Genomic DNA, 16,926 nt, shown 5'->3' with positions numbered 1-16,926 from the left:
CCAATAAAAAGAACGGATCCATGCTACAACCTGAATAAACCTTAAAAACATTACACGAAGTGAATAAGACCACATATTGTATGATTCCATTTAAATGAAATGTCCAGAATGGGGAAATCCATGGAGATAGAAGATACTAGTAGATCAGTGATTGCCTAGAATTATTCTGGGGGGAAATGAGGAATGACTGCTAATGGGCATGGGATTTCTTTGGAGGCTGACAAAATAATGTTAAATATCCCATCTTTCCCATTCAGCCTTAGAGAAAGTTCTTTATAGAAGAATCATAGATGATAAATGCGAGAGGTTTGATAGAATCCAAAAATCACTATTTTGTAACCCCTAATGAATTAATGGATCCAGACAACATTCATCAGTGGTTGCTAAAACCATTAGGTGAAAGATTGAAAGGAAGCCTTGTGATGGATGACAGCACCACGAGCCACCGATCAATCTGAAAATCACCCGAAGTGGAACAACCAGACATTGTAACCGGAAAGGATACAATATCACCTCTGCAGTATTCTTGGGGGAAAAGTTTTGAATCAGAATCAAATCAAATTTCTACAAGTAACTTGACACCAGGGGGATACCATCAGCCAAATCCGGAATGGAGTAAATTCTATGATAAATATTCCAGTTCCTTCCTCAAATAAATGGCAAGAAGAAAGAAACTAAAAACAAGGGTAAATGTTAGAGAGTAAAAGAGACATCAACTAAATGCAATGTTGAATTCTGATCAAAACAACCTGTAGAAAGATACTTTTGAGACAGGAAAACTGAATGCATGCTGAATTATGATATACTAGTAATTAAAAACATCTTATTAATTTTGTTGGGTGACGATATTGCAGTTTTGTTAACATTAAAAAGATCTTATCTCTTAAAGATCATTTTAAGTATTTACAAGTGAGATGACATAATTCCTTAAATTTGTTTTAAAATACTCCAGCAAAAGAAATTTTTTAAAAAGGTGAATGCATTATCTATATATATCATATATAGATATATCTTTCAAAATTTCCAAGTATGCTTTATAATTTGCAAATAAGGTCTCTGGACTTTGCCCCTCTCCTCCTCTGATTAAGAGGATATATTTTATTCATTATAATTTTGAGGCTGAGAAAATATATACTCACAAATAAAAACTTCCAAGAGATAACATAAATATTAAAATGAGGAAGTAAAAATAAGGCTGCCTTCTTTTGAGTACAGCCTTACTCATTATATCCAGATAATACTGTGTTTTTTTTTTAAAGATTTCTCCCTTCCCAGAAATATTTCAAACCTACAGAAAAGTTCAAAGAATATGACAAAAAACACTTCTATACTCTCAACCTAGATTTATCAATAGGTCAACTGTTAACATTTGCTTTCTTTCTCTCTCATCATATACACATTTGTTTTTGCTAAACATTTGAAAGTTGCAAACTTCATGCCACTTCACCCCTAGATACTCCTTCATACATTGACTAAGAATAAGACATTTTCCTGCATGACCACAATATCGTTATCACACCTAAGAAATTGAATACTGCCCAGCCGGCGTGGCTCAATGGTTGAGCATTGACCCATGAACCAGGAGGTCACAGTTGGATTCCTGGTCAGGGCACATGCCCAGGTTGCAGGCTCGATCCCCAGTGTGGGGTGTGCAGGAGGCAGCCAATCAATGATTTTCTCTCATCACTGATATTTCTATCTCTCTCACCCTCTCCCTTTCTCACTGAAATCAATAAAAATATTTTTTAAAAGAAAATACATAATTAGTCTATGTCATCTAATATGCCAAGCTCCTTGCCCAGACTGCCCATTTGGTCTCCTCTCTCCTCATCCAAACCCCCAGCTGAAGCATTACTTGTAAGCCCTGTGCAAATTAACTATTTTCTATGCTTAGCTATTGCCTTACAGCAGAGTTACCATCTCTTTAAAGAGCAGTCACCAACCTTTCGGACCTCACGGGCCACCAGCGGTCCGTGGACCACCGGTTGCCAACCGCTGCTTTAAAGTGTTTGTTAGAATAGATACAAAATGTATTTAAGGTAAACAATTGTAAACACTAGTAAACTCAACATCCAGTTTAAGAAAAAAAAAAAGTTAGCGATACCTTTGAAATCCACTTCCCCAGTCACATCACTACCATCCCTGCCCAGAGAGAACCATTATCAGATTTAATATTTCTCAACATTTCCTTCCCTTTGTTATTGTTTACATTTGTTTAGATTCCTACACAAATGGTATCATTTAGCATGTTCTGGAATTTTATATAAATGGAATCATTCTGTATACATTTTCTGTAACGTGCTTTGTGGCTTACATTGTTCCTGAGAGGTGTATCATGTTATTACATTTAGCTGTCATTTGTTCATTTTCACTGCTCTATAGTATTCCAAAGTGAATATAATGCAGTGTATGTATCCACTTTTCTCTTCATGGACAGTAGTGTTGTTTTCTGTTCCTTTGACTTTTATAAACAAGATTTCTATGAACATTCTTGTAGGCATGTATGTAGGAATGGAATTGATGGCTTTCTGGTATATAAAACATTTATCTTTATTAGAAGATAAATTGTTTTCCAAAGTGATTGCATATAATTTATCTTTTTATGGTTACAATTTTTCTCCAACTGGCTTGTTAGCTATTTAAAATAGGGAAAGAGCTTATTTTTTTTTTTTGCTAGAAACAGACATTTAAAAATATTTATTAATTAATTCATTAATTGATATAAAAACTGAGAGATTTTTTTCCCAGTCTTCATAATAAGGAGCTGAGCTAGGGAAAGTCAAATGCAAAGATGTTTTTGAAGTTACAAAGTATAGCCCTGGCCAGTGTGGCTCAGCTGGTTGGAGCATTGTCCCATACACCAAAAGGTGGCAGGTTCGGTTCCCAGTCAGGGCACATACCCAGGATGAGGGTTCGACCCCTGGTCGGGGCACATGCGGGAGGCAACTGATCAATATTTCTCTCAATAATGTTTCTCTCTCTCTCTCTCTCTCTCTCTCTCTCTCTCTCCTTTCTTCTAAAAATCATTTTTTTTAGAAAGATGGAGGTTTCTGCTGAGCAGCATTTGCCTTCTTTTAAAATATATTTTTATTGGTTTCAGAGAGGAAGAGAGAGGGAGAGAGAGAGAGAGAAAAACATCAATGATGAGAGAGAATAATTAATTGGTTGCCTCCTGCACACCCCCCACTGGGGACTGAGCCCACATCCTGGGCATGTGCCCTGACCTAGAAAGGAACTGTGACCTCCTGGTTCATAGGTCAATGCTCAACCCCTGAGCGACACTGGTTGTGCTCTAAAAATCAATTTTTTAAAAAAAGGTGTAAACCTTTCTGCAAATGTATTAAAAAAAATTAAGGGAAAAATGAAAATAGCAGGTAAATATCATCAATATTCCCTAGCAGATTTTAGACAATTACAGGAAAATCGAACATCAGAAGAAGGCTACGTTTTTAGAAAGGCACTAATACGTGTTTCGCATATTTTTCTCTGGAACATTATTCCACTCCTTCAAAGTCTTCAGTATTTCAGATGTTTTAGGTCGCATCTTGGGGTCAGTTGCAACTAATTTCTGTAGGAGAATTTTCTGTAATGATAGAAAGACTCATTATGAAAAAAAAACAACAACATTGAAAAAAATAAAATTCTGATTACTTTCAAGTGCTTACTTCTTTGTCATCAAATATATCCGAGACATGGCCCTTCCTTAGATCTTGGAAAATCTGAAAATAAGACATATGTATATTCATTAGGAAATTTCTCACTTGGTAGGAAAAACAAACTTAGGAAGCACTGAAGCCTGAGATGCCCTAAATCTGAGACATTTCCAGATCTTCGGAAAGTCTCTTCAGCTAAGAAGCAAGCAGGATTCCCCGCCCCCACCCCGCCTCATCTAATAGCCATCTTTGACATCACATGTTGCGGTGTTAAGAGCATCATAAGCCTCATCTCCCTTCATCCTTTTGGAACACTGTGCGACAGGTAGTTGTTTCGTTACCCATTCTACAGAGGAGAAGGCTGTTGACTCCAGGTGCGTCCCTTTTCCTGAGCTACAGCCTAGGATAGCCAGTCGCCCAATGCATGTAGTGGCTCCCCACCGCCTTCACAAACGAAGTCCACATTCTTGCCTTAATTTAGCCCCAACATACATTTCCAACCCCATCAACCACCACTTTCTTGTAACTTATCTACCCCAATAAAAATATCAGACTCTGCCTAATGACCCCACACGCACCCTGCACATTCCTGTCTCCATGCTGGAATCACCTTTCTATTCTGTACTATTAGAAGCCAAACCAATCCTTCAGAGCCCAGCTTCAACGCCCCCATAACTCTCAATCCCGACAGCTGGAACGATCTCCTTCTAGCTGCTTCCCAAAGACTCCGTGCCTTCTCCCAAAACATTTACAGCTCTCTCTTACAGTAGCTTCCCGAGAACAAGGCTTATTCATTTTTATAATCCTCGTAGCACGTAGCACCGTGTCTTATGCCAAGCAGGCATTCAAAATTTTACTGACCGATTCAAATAGGAATAAAGAGCTATGGTTTAATGAGATGCATACACCATTAAAAAAACACCAACGTTTTTAGTCTTTAACAAAAAGGGTTTGTTTTGTTTATTTATTTTAATTTTTCAATTACATATGACATTCAATATTCAGTCTCAACACAGCTTTTCCTTCATATCTTTAGTTAGAGAAGTTCTGTTCAGCTAGTCCTCAGGGGTGGTTGTTCTGTAATTTAGTTGTAATTTTGATGTAGTGGTGGGAGGAGGTGAGCATGTCTACCTACCCCACCCTCTTGACCAGAACTTCTAACAAAAAGTTTCAGTTGCCCAAAGATGAAGGAGAGAAAAGCCATATTTCATTTGCAGCCAATACTAATATGTTCAGGCCCATCATTACATGAGGCAATAAACTGTCTACAGCAGCACTTTGAAGATGATGGCCATTTTTTTTTTTTTTAATCCTCACCCCAGGATATTTTTTCCATTGCTTTTCAGAAATAGTGAAAAGGAGGGAGGGAGGAAGGGAGGGAGGGGAAGAGAGACAGAGGAGAGAGAGAGACACACACACACACACATAAATGTGAGAGAGACACATCGATTGGTTGCCTCCTGCATGTGCCCTGACGGGGGTTGGGGATCAAACCTGCAACACAGGTACATGCCCTGGACTGGGAATTGAACCCACGACCCTCCGGTGCACAGGCTAATGCTCTAAATCCTGAGGAACACCGGCCAGGGCGATGGCCAATAATTTTTGTTGCTAAATTCTTTCTGTGAGCCCAGCTGGTGTGGCTCAGTGAATTGAGTGCCGACCCATGCACCAAGAGGCCATCAGTTCGATTCCAGGTCAGGACACATGCCTGGGTTGTGGGTTTAATCCCCGATAAGGGGGTGTGCAAGAGACAGTCGATCAATGTTCCTTTCACATTGACGTGTTTCTATCTCTCCTTTTCTCTCTAAAATCAATAAAAACATACCAAATAAATAAATTATTTCAGTGAGATTATTTACCTTAAGTGCTTCCTGACGTGTGCAAGTTATATAAAGAAGCTCTGAGAGAATTAGCCCTAAGGCAAAGATGTCCACTTCATTTCCATATTCTACTGAAGTGAGCTAAAGAGACCAAAATATATTTACATTTGTTATTCACCTGATAGAAACATCTGTGCCTTCTGAAGCCAAAAAAAAAAAATTAATTTGACTAAAGCATCCTATATAATAAAGAGCTAACATGCTAATTAGACTGGACTGTGAAACGACCTTCTGGAACGACCAGTGGGCAGGGGCAAGGCCGCAAGACAGCCAGGGCTGTGAGGGTCAAGACCCTTGCACGAATTTCATGCATCAGGCCTCTAGTATTACATAACAGTACATTTTTGTTAGCAAGATCTGTGGAGTCTGACTGCCCAAGTTCAAATCTTTGTCACTAAGTAGCTGAATCACCTCTGTAAATTAACCATCAACATGGGAACAATCTCAACCACCAAATGGAATAACAATAGTTTCGACCTCAGAGTTTGATTGCGGGGTTAAATGAGATGGGACAGCTGAAACGGTTAAAATAGTTCCTAGCAAGCAACTGGCATGCAAATGTTCATAGAAGATTTATTCATAATATCCCATAACTGGAAGCAATTCAAATGTCCATCAACAGGAGAATGGATAAACAAATTATGGTATACAGGCATACCTTATTTTATTGTATTTCACTTTATAGCATTTTAAAAAACTAGATCAGAAATCCATTCAGAAACACTTTATTGTGATGTGGGATAGCAAATGATACTGTTTTCCCAAAAGGCTAATAAACTCAAATTTATTTGCAAAATGCTGTCTTCTGGTTTCTTTTCTCTTCCCTATTATTGCCTCACCAAGTCCTAGAACATTACATGAACTTAGTGAATAAAGCAGCGGCAGAATTTGAGAGAACTGACTTCAATTTTGAAAGTTGTTCTACTCTTGAGTAAAATGCTATCAAAAGCCTCACATGCTACAGAGAAATCATTTGTGAAAGGAAAAGTTAATCAATGCAGCAAACTTCACTGTTGTCTTATTTTAAGAAATTGTCACAGCCACTTCAACCTTCAGCAACCACCACACTGATCAGTCAGCAGCCATCAACATGAGGCAAGACCCTCCACCAGCAAAAAGATTAGAATTCACTGAGGGCTCAGATGATGGTTAGCAATTTTAGCAACAAAGTATTCTTTAATTAATGTGATATGTTGTTGTTGTTTAGACACAGTGCTATTACTGGACAAGCCACAAGATAGTGTAAATAACTTTTTTAAAAATATATTTTATTGATTTTTTACAGAGAGGAAGGGAGAGGGATAGAGAGTTAGAATCATCGATGAGAGAGAAACATCGATCAGCTGCCTCCTGCACACCTCCCACTGGGGATGTGCCCGCGACCAAGGTACGTGCCCTTGACCAGAATCGAACCTGGGACCTCTCAGTCCACAGGCCGATGCTCTATCCACCGAGCCAAACCGGTTTCGGCTAGTGTAAATAATTTTTATATGCACTGGGAAACCAAAAACCTCATGTGACTTGCTTTAACTGCGATACTCCCTTTATCACAGTGATTGGAACTGAACCTGCAATATCTCTGAGGTATGCCTGTATTCATACTAGGGGATAGTATTGCTAGTACAAGCAACAATTAGAGGTTCTCCAATAGATATCACTTTGGGTGAAATAATCAAATGCAAAAGAATACATACTGTATGATTCCATTCATATGAAGCTTAAGAACAGGAAAACTAATCAATGGTGATAAAAATCAGAGCACTGGCTGCCTCTGGACGGTGAGGAGGACTGACTGGAAAAGAGCGTGAGGGCGTTGTCTTGGGTAAGGAAAATATTCTGCTCCTTCATAAGCTTGTGGGCTTCACAGGTATATGCTTCTGTCAAAACTAAAAAAATGTATATTTAAGATCTGTGCATTTTGCCCTAACTGGTTTGGCTCAGTGGATAGAGCATACACCTGCGGACTGAAGGGTCCCAGGTTCGATTCTGATCAAGGGCACATGCCTGGACTGCGGGCTCAAACCCCAGTAGGGGGCGTGCAGGAAGCAGCCAGTCAATGATTCTCTCTCATCACTGATGTTTCTATCTCTCTCTCCCTCTCCCTCTCTGAAATCAATTTAAAAAAAAAAAAGATCTATGCATTTTATGCTATGTAAATTATTCTTCAATAAAATATTCTTTAAATTTAAAAATCACTAAGAAAACTAAAAGCACAATAATGATTTAAAAAAAATATATTCTGAGGGTGACATTGTAGGATGCAGGAGATCTATACACATAAAAGCCAAGCAACTGGAAGGACAGAATGACTGGTCGTTATGATGCGCACTGCTGCAGCCAACCAGCCCAATCGGGGCCCTGATCAGCTCCCCCGAACCTCCCGCGGTGACCCCTGATGGCCCCACCCCCAGTTCCCCTCCCCCATCGGGGGTGAGGCCGGCCAACCTCCTGCATCCCCTCCCTCCTGCTGGCCTGGTCCCAACTGGCCCTGAATTCATGCACCGGGCCTCTAGTATTTAATAAACCAGGAGCCAATTAGCCTCTTAATTATCTTCTACTTTCATACTCCACAAAAAACTTAAATGTTTATATGTCAGATGGAAAAATTATGATACATTGAGTGAAAAAAATTAGGTCACAAGAGAACATTGTAGTATTCCAGTAAAAGTGTAAGTATGTATATTTTCATGTAAAAAAGTCTATGTAAATATACATTTGTGTTTGTATATTTTTATAACTCACAGAAAATTATCTAAAAGGTTAGACAACATGCCCTAGCCCAGTGGTCGGCAAACTCATCAGACAACAGAGTCAAATATCAACAGGACAACGATTGAAATTTCTTTTGAGAGCCAAATTTTTTAAACTTAAACTTCTTCTAACGCCACTTCTTCAAAATAGACTCGCCCAGGCTGTGGTATTTTGTGGAAGAGCCACACTCAAGGGGCCAAAGAGCCGCATGTGGCTCGCGAGCCGCAGTTTGCCGACCATGGCCCTAGCCGGTTTGGCTCAGTGGAGAGAGTATCGGCCTGCAGACCAAAGGGTTCCGGGTTTGATTCTGGTCAAGGGCACATACCTGGGTTGCAGGCTCCTCCGCGGCCCAAGCCCTGGTCGAGCTCGGGCAGGAGGCAGCCAATCAATGTGTTTCTCTCACATTAATATTTCTGTCTTTCCCTTTCTCTTCCACTCTCTCTAAAAATCAATGAAGGTAAAAAATCGATGCAAAAATAACCTCAGGTAAGGATTAAAAAATAATGATAATAAATAGATTTAAAAAAATAAAAGGATAGACAACAAACTGTTGTTAGCAAAGTAATGGTAAAAAGGAAGGTTAAGGGGAATTTCCCATTTTTATTCTATACGCTTCTGTACTATTTTAATTTTATCAGTGGTGTCTATTATTTTTATAATTTCTTTAAAATGAAAGAAATAAAAAGAACATAGAGACAGAAAGGAAAGGGACCACACCTGTTCTGGGCTCATGTAGAATGGAGTTCCCCTCTCTTCTGTCCGCAGTTTATCATATTTCTGGAATGTTACAAGTCCAAAGTCTCCAATCTTTATTTGTTTTGTATCTACTAAAAATATGTTACTTGGCTACAGTAAAAGAAAAAACAATATTTAATTCATAAGTACCGCTTTGACAGACTGGCATCACATATCCAAATCATATTTAGCAATGGCTATTTTTTAGATTTACTTACAGGGGTGGGCAAAAGTAGGGTTACAACAGTTGTTCACGTGGAAAATAATAATCTACATATATAAAAGCCTAAGCAACCATTAGAACCGGTCGGCCGAACGACCTGTTGACCGGTTGCTATGATGCGCACTGACCACCGGGGGAAGATGCTCAATGCAGGAGCTGCCCCCTGGTGGTCAGTGTGCTCCCACAGCCGGCCAACCTCCCGTGTTCCCTCCCCCCAGACTGGGTGAGACGGCCCCAATCGGCTCTGATCGCCAGCCAGGCCTCGGGACCACACCCATGCACAAATTTGTGCACTGGGCCTCTAGTTAATAAACAATAGTACAAGAATAAACACTGTTTTGTGTACCCACAACTGTACACCTCCTTGTGCCCGCCCTTGTGTAAGGCATTTAAACTTACACATATAGGCCAAAATAGAAAATTAAATATCACAGGTCTTTAAAATGCCTGCTGAGGAAGTTGGGACTTCTCTGTCAGCAAAGAAGGCTTGGGGCAGAGCTGCCTTCAAATATCTGAAGAACTGTTAAGTGCAAGACGGATTCACCGCATGGCCCCATGAGTAAACCCAGGGCTATAGGGTGGAAACAACCAAAAGATTTGCTTTAGTGTAACCTAAATATACTAATAGTGTAACCTAATATAGTAATAGTGGGTTCAAAGAATGTGAGTCCAAGAGTTCCCTATCCCAGGAAGTATTCAAGACAGAACTGGACATCCACTTGGTGGAAATGTTGCGAATCTGAGACCAGGATTCTATGGGGATGGAAGTAGGTGCCCTTAAGATCCCTTCCAACTTTGAGATTCTCAGACTGGGTCTCTACCCAGTAATGCTGCAGGATATCTTGTGCATAACTTCTCACGGGGGGCCTCTTCTACGTCAATTTCTCTAGGCCTCTGGCACCTTCTTCAACAACATTCCCCCTCTATCCTTGAAGGCATACCAAGTTAACTGGAAGCTGATAACTAGCACCGAAGTGTTTTTTCCATGTGACTTTGAGTTCTTAAGATTCCAACAGAAAGTGGTGAACACCGGCAGGCTTCACCTAAGAGGAGCTTTACTGGATAAAGACCATCCTCGGGCAAAGCCACCTGCAGCTGGTACTTAGCTAGACGTCACCAAGGAAAGCGCATGCCTTCGTTTGCACCCTATTTCGGATGCGAGACAGCAGACAGTGTAGCAGTGAAGCCAGAACAGTTGGAGAAGATGAAAGAAGGCTCAATAGTATGAAACAGTCTCTGCACACACACACAAGGAAAGATCAGTCCACAACCTGGGGCAGGGGCAGTGTGGGATACAGAGAGGTGCAGGAGAAGGCAGACTCCAGTCCGCACCCGTCAGAACTGCACTAGTCCACCCTCAGGGTATGGGAGTTAATACCCATCCTTCTGTATTTTCTTAAAAATTACTGCACAAATAGATAATTGTGCTTGGTTTCTCATGTAACGCTATGTATTATTTATTCCAAAGTGAAGGTATAGCTATTCTAAATGTATCTTTTTGAACATAGTCCTTAGTATGTTCCAACTTCAAAGAACACCTTCAGCTATTGTTAAGGAGAGATACTGGAACCAGGTGGACTCCAACATGAAGGCATCACACATTCAGCCACTGGGAAGACCAAGGATGCATATCATTTAATGGCCCAACAAACTGCTATCTACATAAGTGCTTATTTTCCTCAAGGAAACGCTGGCTTCATTCCTCATTCCTGGACGCTTTAGATAGGTGGGTAGCAGATAGCCACCATGCATATCGACGAGGTGCTTCTGCCTGAAGCGGAGTGATCTGGAAAGGCTCCATAAGGGAACTGGGATAAAGGGGACAGGCAGAAGAGAGTCCCATGCAAGCAGTGAGCAAAGGGGCAACGACAGGATTCCGCATGACTAGCTGGGATGAGAGTGGGCACCTCACAGGGCACAGAGTATGGAGGAGAGACTGAAAAGCTGCTCTCTCTTCGCTCATTGTGATGAGATGGAAAAATGGGGGAACTGCTCTTCTAGACCACGTAGGATGCTAGAAAGACAGAAAAAATGAAAATGCAAAGGTTTGCTACAGGTTCCAAGGTTTGAATTACTGCAATTTTCCAATCACGGGGCAGCGGTGTCCAAATGCCAAGGAAATTCTAGACTCTGGACCTAGCAGCTGCGACTGCCCTCAGAGTAAAGGCTGAGAGAGAGGAGAAACCATGTTCCCAAAGCCACAGTCACCAGAGTCTTTCTGCCACTCAGACAAGCCCGAGTAGCAGGAGGTGTCGAGACAGAGCAGCCAGTGGGCTGTGCCAGCCACGATCATCGTGTGCACGGAACGTTCAGCATGTTAAAGCTACTAGTGTTTGCAACTGGAGTGACTACCAGCCAGAAAGCACCAGAAGCGAGTGGCTTCTTCCCGTAGGGCTCGGGATCTTGACAAGCTCACTCGCCCTGGAGGTCTTCTAAGTGGATCTAGGGAATGAAACGTGTGACAAGTTCTAGATCCATTCGCACTTTAGAGGATCAGAGATATTTCTTCATGACTGTCAACCAATTCTAAAATTTGAAGAGATGGGTTTTTAAATTATTAAATTACATTGATCAATTTTCCACTTACCTTAAGATCTCTATGAATTAACCCTTCTGAATGTATATAATCCACTCCTGTTACTATTTGCTTAAATAATCCCAAAGACAGATCTTTGTTTGGATTCTCCCCTCTTCTGTCCTCAATCCAGTCTTCCAATGTCCCTTTTTCACAGAATTCCATTTGGATGAAAAGGCACTTCGTCAATGATCTGGATATGAAATTCAAAGAGAAGTAACAATAAAAATAACTTTATAAAAAATACATTTCTTTCTTAAAATTATACCTTCTCTTCTTTTTTATCCTCACCCGAGGATATATTCTTATTGATTTCAGAGAGAGGAGAAGGGAGAGAGAGAGAGAGAGAAAGAAACATCAATGTGAGAGAGAAACATTGACCATATGCACCAAGGACTGAACCCACAACCTGGGTATGTGCCCTGACTTGAAATCGAACCAGCAATCTTTCGGTGTATGGAATGACGCTCCAGCTAACTGAGCACATAACGTGTCTCAAAACAGAAATCCAAGTAAATGAAAAAATTTGAATCACAATATAATAAACCATTTTTTATTTAAACCAGATGTCCAGGGTGTTATTTGTTTAGCTAATTTATAAAGTATAAGCCTATCCATTCTTTGATGCTGAAGGTCCTCGATCACCTTTCTAAAAGGTAGGAAAGGGAACATTAATACAACGGAATTGCAGAAAACCAAATCTTATTATTATATAAAGTAATTTTAAATATTTTAATTCACCATCAATATACTGAGCATCGTTTTGTGAATAGGCACCTAGAGATGAGGAAATGAGTTAGGCACTGTCCTTGCTGTCATGGGGATGACAGCTGAATAGGAGAGAGGTAAAGGAAAAACAAACATAAAACAATGGCTCAAGGACCGGTACTCTACAAGAAGTGCCAACAAACTGCTGTGAGATAAACCGGGAGGACTGATTTTGCCGACCATGTTTTCTTTTTCAGAAATACGTGGGCCTCAGCATTAACTTACATTCTTTGAACATAGGTTGGCTAGAAAATAGAAAGGGGTAGCCAAGAATTTGCTAAAGGCTGAAGTCCCAAGTGCTGCCGGTCAAGAACTCCTGAAACTGGTGATAAAGTTCTCAATACATTGACTGGGCTGGTGGCAGGAGATGATGAATGAACAAGCCCGCAATGGCCTGGGGATTGCAGTGAGAGGATCGTCCACAAGAAACACTGAGTGTCGCATGCCCTCATCCCACGCCCCAGTGTCTTGTGAGGGCATGCGGCAGGGGTTAGGGGAGGCTGGGGGAAGGTCAATGGGGGGGGAAAAAGGAGATATATGTACTATTTGTAATAAACAATAAAATTAAAAAGAAAAAGAAACACTGGGTGACTTCCAAAGAGGGATGCCAGCTCTTTTGCATCCTCCAGTCCTTTGGCAGTGGTTTACTTGAGACAAAACATGAGTATGCAAGGTGAGGTGCCCCTATCACCTTAAGCTCGCGGTCTTAAAGTTATTTTCACTGCTCTCCACCCCACCGTAAGTGGTGCTGTGGCATGTGAAAGAGACTCCCTGATTGCATCTGGGGGGGCCTGAGAGAGGGAAAGAGAAGTGCTGGCAGCTGAGGAGGGACACTCCAGTTGCAGCATTTGCAGCATCTACATGTTCAAACTTCCTCCTCAAGACTGCCTCTCCAGCCTCGACTGAAGTCGGGGCATGTGCACACGTCTACCTATGAAACAACAAAGTCAGGAAAGCTAAACCTGAGGTTCTGAAAACAGCTGAGGACAGAAAAAAATGGCTTGAAAACAAGTTTAGAGCAAGGAGAGGAGGAAGGTAAAGATTATTCTTCGTCTCCTTACCTGCAGAATGGAGATATAACAGTGTCTCAGATAGTATCTGCTTATCCTTTCTCATCCTTGTAGTGATTATTAAATGTGTTAATGGCCCACATATAGCCAATGACAGTTTCCTCCATCTTATTACATCTATGAGAATTTCTTTTTTAGTTACCTTTTGATGTAATCATTTCCATCCCAACTGTTATAGTAGCGAACAATATTTGGATGACTAAGCGTTGCCAAAACTTTTACTTCACGCTTTACCTTCCTAGTTAAAGAAACAAGGAATAGAAGGGGTCAGTATACATCCCTGATAACAATAACAAAACACCTCGTTTTTTTGAACAGTTGCCATGGTTTCCACGCCCAGAGTTTTAGAATGAAGGCCAGGAGCCCCGAAAAAAAAAAAGTGAACATACAGAAAAAAACACAGCCGTTTTCACTCCCAACACAGAAGAAAAAGTGGTGACAAATCATTCCAAACATCAGACAACTTAAAAATCATTGGCAGCAGTCTTTGAAATGCCAATGATATACTTAGGGTAGCTAATTCATACATTATGTCTTATTTAGACTTGTGTTAAAGTCACTTGGAGTTTCAAAAACAAACCCCATTTGGGCAGCATGGGTGGGTAACCAGGGCAGTTTGAAGAGCCTAATTCGGAATTTCCAGTGTGTGGCAAAGACACACAAAGGAGAGGATCCAGACAGCAAAATGCAGACTTTGCTGTGCATTTTTGAGCTTTACAGGGATGTGCAGTCAGGAGTGAAGACAATGCTATGCTCAATGGAATAAACAAATCTGAAATCTCAAGTATGAGAAAGGATAAGCAGACATTGTGCAATTTCAGTCGTTATTTTGAAAAATTATTTATATGACATACAATTTGTAAAAATAAAGAAAAATTACTCATTATTGACAGTCCTAACACAATCAGTAATTACTTGGAGTTATTTATCATTTGTCTTTATATTTTTATATATTTGTAATTATAGTGTACTAGAGGCCCGATGCATGAAATTTGTGTAAGAGTAGGCCTTCGCAGCCACAGCAGCTGCCTGGATCCCTCCCTCGTAGCCACAGTGGCTGCCTGGATCCCGTGGCTACAGCCCCAGCTTCATCCAGAAGGTCGTCCAGAAGGATGTCCGGACTAATTAACATATTACACTTTTATTATTATAGACTAGAGGCCCGGTGCACAAAATTCATGCATGGGGCTGGGGGTCCCTCAGCCCGGCCTGCACCCTCTCCTATCCAGGATCCCTCGGGGGATGTCGGACATCCCTCTCACAATCTGGGACCGCTGGCTCCTAACCACTCACCTGCCTGCCTGCCTGATCACCCCTAACCACCCTGCCTGACTGCCTGATCGCCCCTAACCCCTCTGCCTGCCTGCCTGATTTCCCCTAACCCCTCTGCCTGCCTGCCTGCCTGATCGCCCCTAACCCCTATGCCTGCCTGCTTGATCGCCCCTAACCCCTATGCCTGCCTGCCTGATCGCCCCTAACCACCTCTGCCTGCCTGCCTGATCGCCCCTAATCACCTCTGTCTGCCTGCCTGATGCCCCTAACTGCTTCCCTGCTGGCCTGATTGCTCCTAACCACTCTATCCTGTTGGCCTGATCATCCCTAATCACTCTCCCCTGATGGCCTGATGGCCCCTAACCACTCTCCCCTTCCAGCCTGATCACCCCTAACTGCCTCTGCCTCTGCCACCATGGCTTTGTCAGGAAGGACATCTGGAAGATATCTGGTCTATCCTGTCTAATTAGAATATTACCCTTTTATTAGTATAGATAATATTTATTCTATTTTCACATGTTATCTTTACAATTTTCCTTATTGTTTTACAGTCCGCATAACTAGCATGTATAAACTTTTTAATTTTTAATTTTTAGTTTTAGTTAATTCTCACCTGAAGATATTTTTCTATTGATTTTTAGAGGGAGTGGAAGGGATGGTGAGAGACAAAGAGAGAAACATTGATGTGAGAGAGACACATCAATTGGTTGCCTCCTACACGGCCCCAACCAGGACAAAGGATTGAGCCTGCAACCAAGGTATGTGCCCTTGACCAGAATCGAACCCAGGACCCTTCAATCCGAGGGCTGACGCTCCATCCACTTAGCCAAACTGGCTAGGGCATATAAACTTTTTAATGTAATATTTCAAAAGTATATTAAAAACAAAACAGAGCAAATAGTATAATGAACCCCTACCTAGCCATCACCCAGATGAAACAGTTGTTCATTTCATATGTACTCTTATCCACTTCCTCATCTTCCCCTGTATTATTCTGAAGCTACTTTCAGTATCGTATGATTTCGTATGAAAATATGTGTAAATATTTTCAGCATATAACCCTCATTTTTAATCACTGTAAAATTGCCACTGATCAAGGGAGAGAAAACAAAACATCCTTAATCATTCTTTTAGTGTTAGATATTTTGTTTTTTTTTCTAATTCTTCACTATTATAAACAACACCGTATTTATATCCTCTTACATAGTTATTTTTCCCTTAATTTGGGCAATATCCTTAGACTAGGTTCCCAGACAGAAAAGCCGTAAGTCAAAGTGTATAAACATTATTATGGCTTTGGATTATTATTTCCAAGTATATTTTAACTGTATTCTACCAATTTATGAAGCCACTAATATTGTCCCCTAATATTGCACCATGATCATCATTAAGTATTTCTACTAAAAAATTGCTACTGAACAGAAGAAACAACAATATTCCATTCTTGTTAAGCAAAACGGTGAAGAAAGAAAAAGCCTTGTTTTGATGCCAAGAAGGCATAAAGGTGTTTCCAATGCCAAGGTACTGTCCCTGGACAGGAAGTAGGTTTGATCGGGACGAAGAGCACCTCGGACTCTGCCTGCTTCTCCTTTGCTCAGGCCACTCTCCATATCCCTTTTCCACCTCCTTCTCTAGTCTCTGAAGGATCAGTCTGGCCAACTTAGATGGAGTAACAACTGCCAGAAAACAAGTCAGGAGATGAAACTAGAAAATCTCAAAGGTCACCTTGAGCTAAATGATTCTATAACTTCCGTTTTCATCAAGGCATCCTTAAAAGAAGTGTGGTAGGCAGTTAGACACACCTAAGCCGAGCAAGGACTATGGGCCAGGTACAGAAGGTCACCAGAGGGCAAAGCCTTGGGTGCCTAGAAAAGGACAATTGTAGAGTGACACCTCGCCCCCAGGGTGACCTTTCCTCCCCCTAGCATATTGCTGGTCATGCAGTTTGGAACCTCTAACCTTTCCTCCCAGGAGATAACATCTAAGCCTCAGTTGT

At 41.1% G+C, this 16,926-nt stretch overlaps 1 protein-coding gene across 3 annotated transcripts in view; it reads right to left on the bottom strand.

Moving 5' to 3' along the window:
- Positions 1-1,728: 1,728 nt before the first annotated feature.
- Positions 1,729-16,926, bottom strand: part of EIF2AK2 (eukaryotic translation initiation factor 2 alpha kinase 2) — a 38,281-nt gene continuing 23,083 nt past the window's right edge. The window contains exons 11-16 of one of the 3 annotated variants that reach the window (XM_080685627.1): positions 13,801-13,896; positions 11,833-12,013; positions 9,005-9,133; positions 5,516-5,617; positions 3,666-3,719; positions 1,729-3,583 (exon numbers count right to left, since the gene is read on the bottom strand). In XM_080685627.1, the coding sequence (XP_080541753.1) occupies positions 3,461-3,583; positions 3,666-3,719; positions 5,516-5,617; positions 9,005-9,133; positions 11,833-12,013; positions 13,801-13,896 (685 nt within the window). In that variant the 3' untranslated portion in view covers positions 1,729-3,460. Of the gene's footprint in view, positions 3,584-3,665; positions 3,720-5,515; positions 5,618-7,345; positions 7,423-9,004; positions 9,134-11,832; positions 12,014-13,800; positions 13,897-16,926 lie in introns of those variants that run through there. The other 2 variants (XM_080685628.1, XM_080685629.1) reach the window with 2 other exon arrangements.

The sequence above is a fragment of the Plecotus auritus genome (assembly GCF_963455305.1).
Source record: "Plecotus auritus genome assembly, chromosome: 8".
In the NCBI taxonomy this organism is placed as follows: Eukaryota; Metazoa; Chordata; class Mammalia; order Chiroptera; family Vespertilionidae; genus Plecotus; species Plecotus auritus.
The sequence above is the reverse complement of the archived record's forward strand: the minus strand, read 5'-3'. Positions and strand labels throughout refer to the sequence as shown.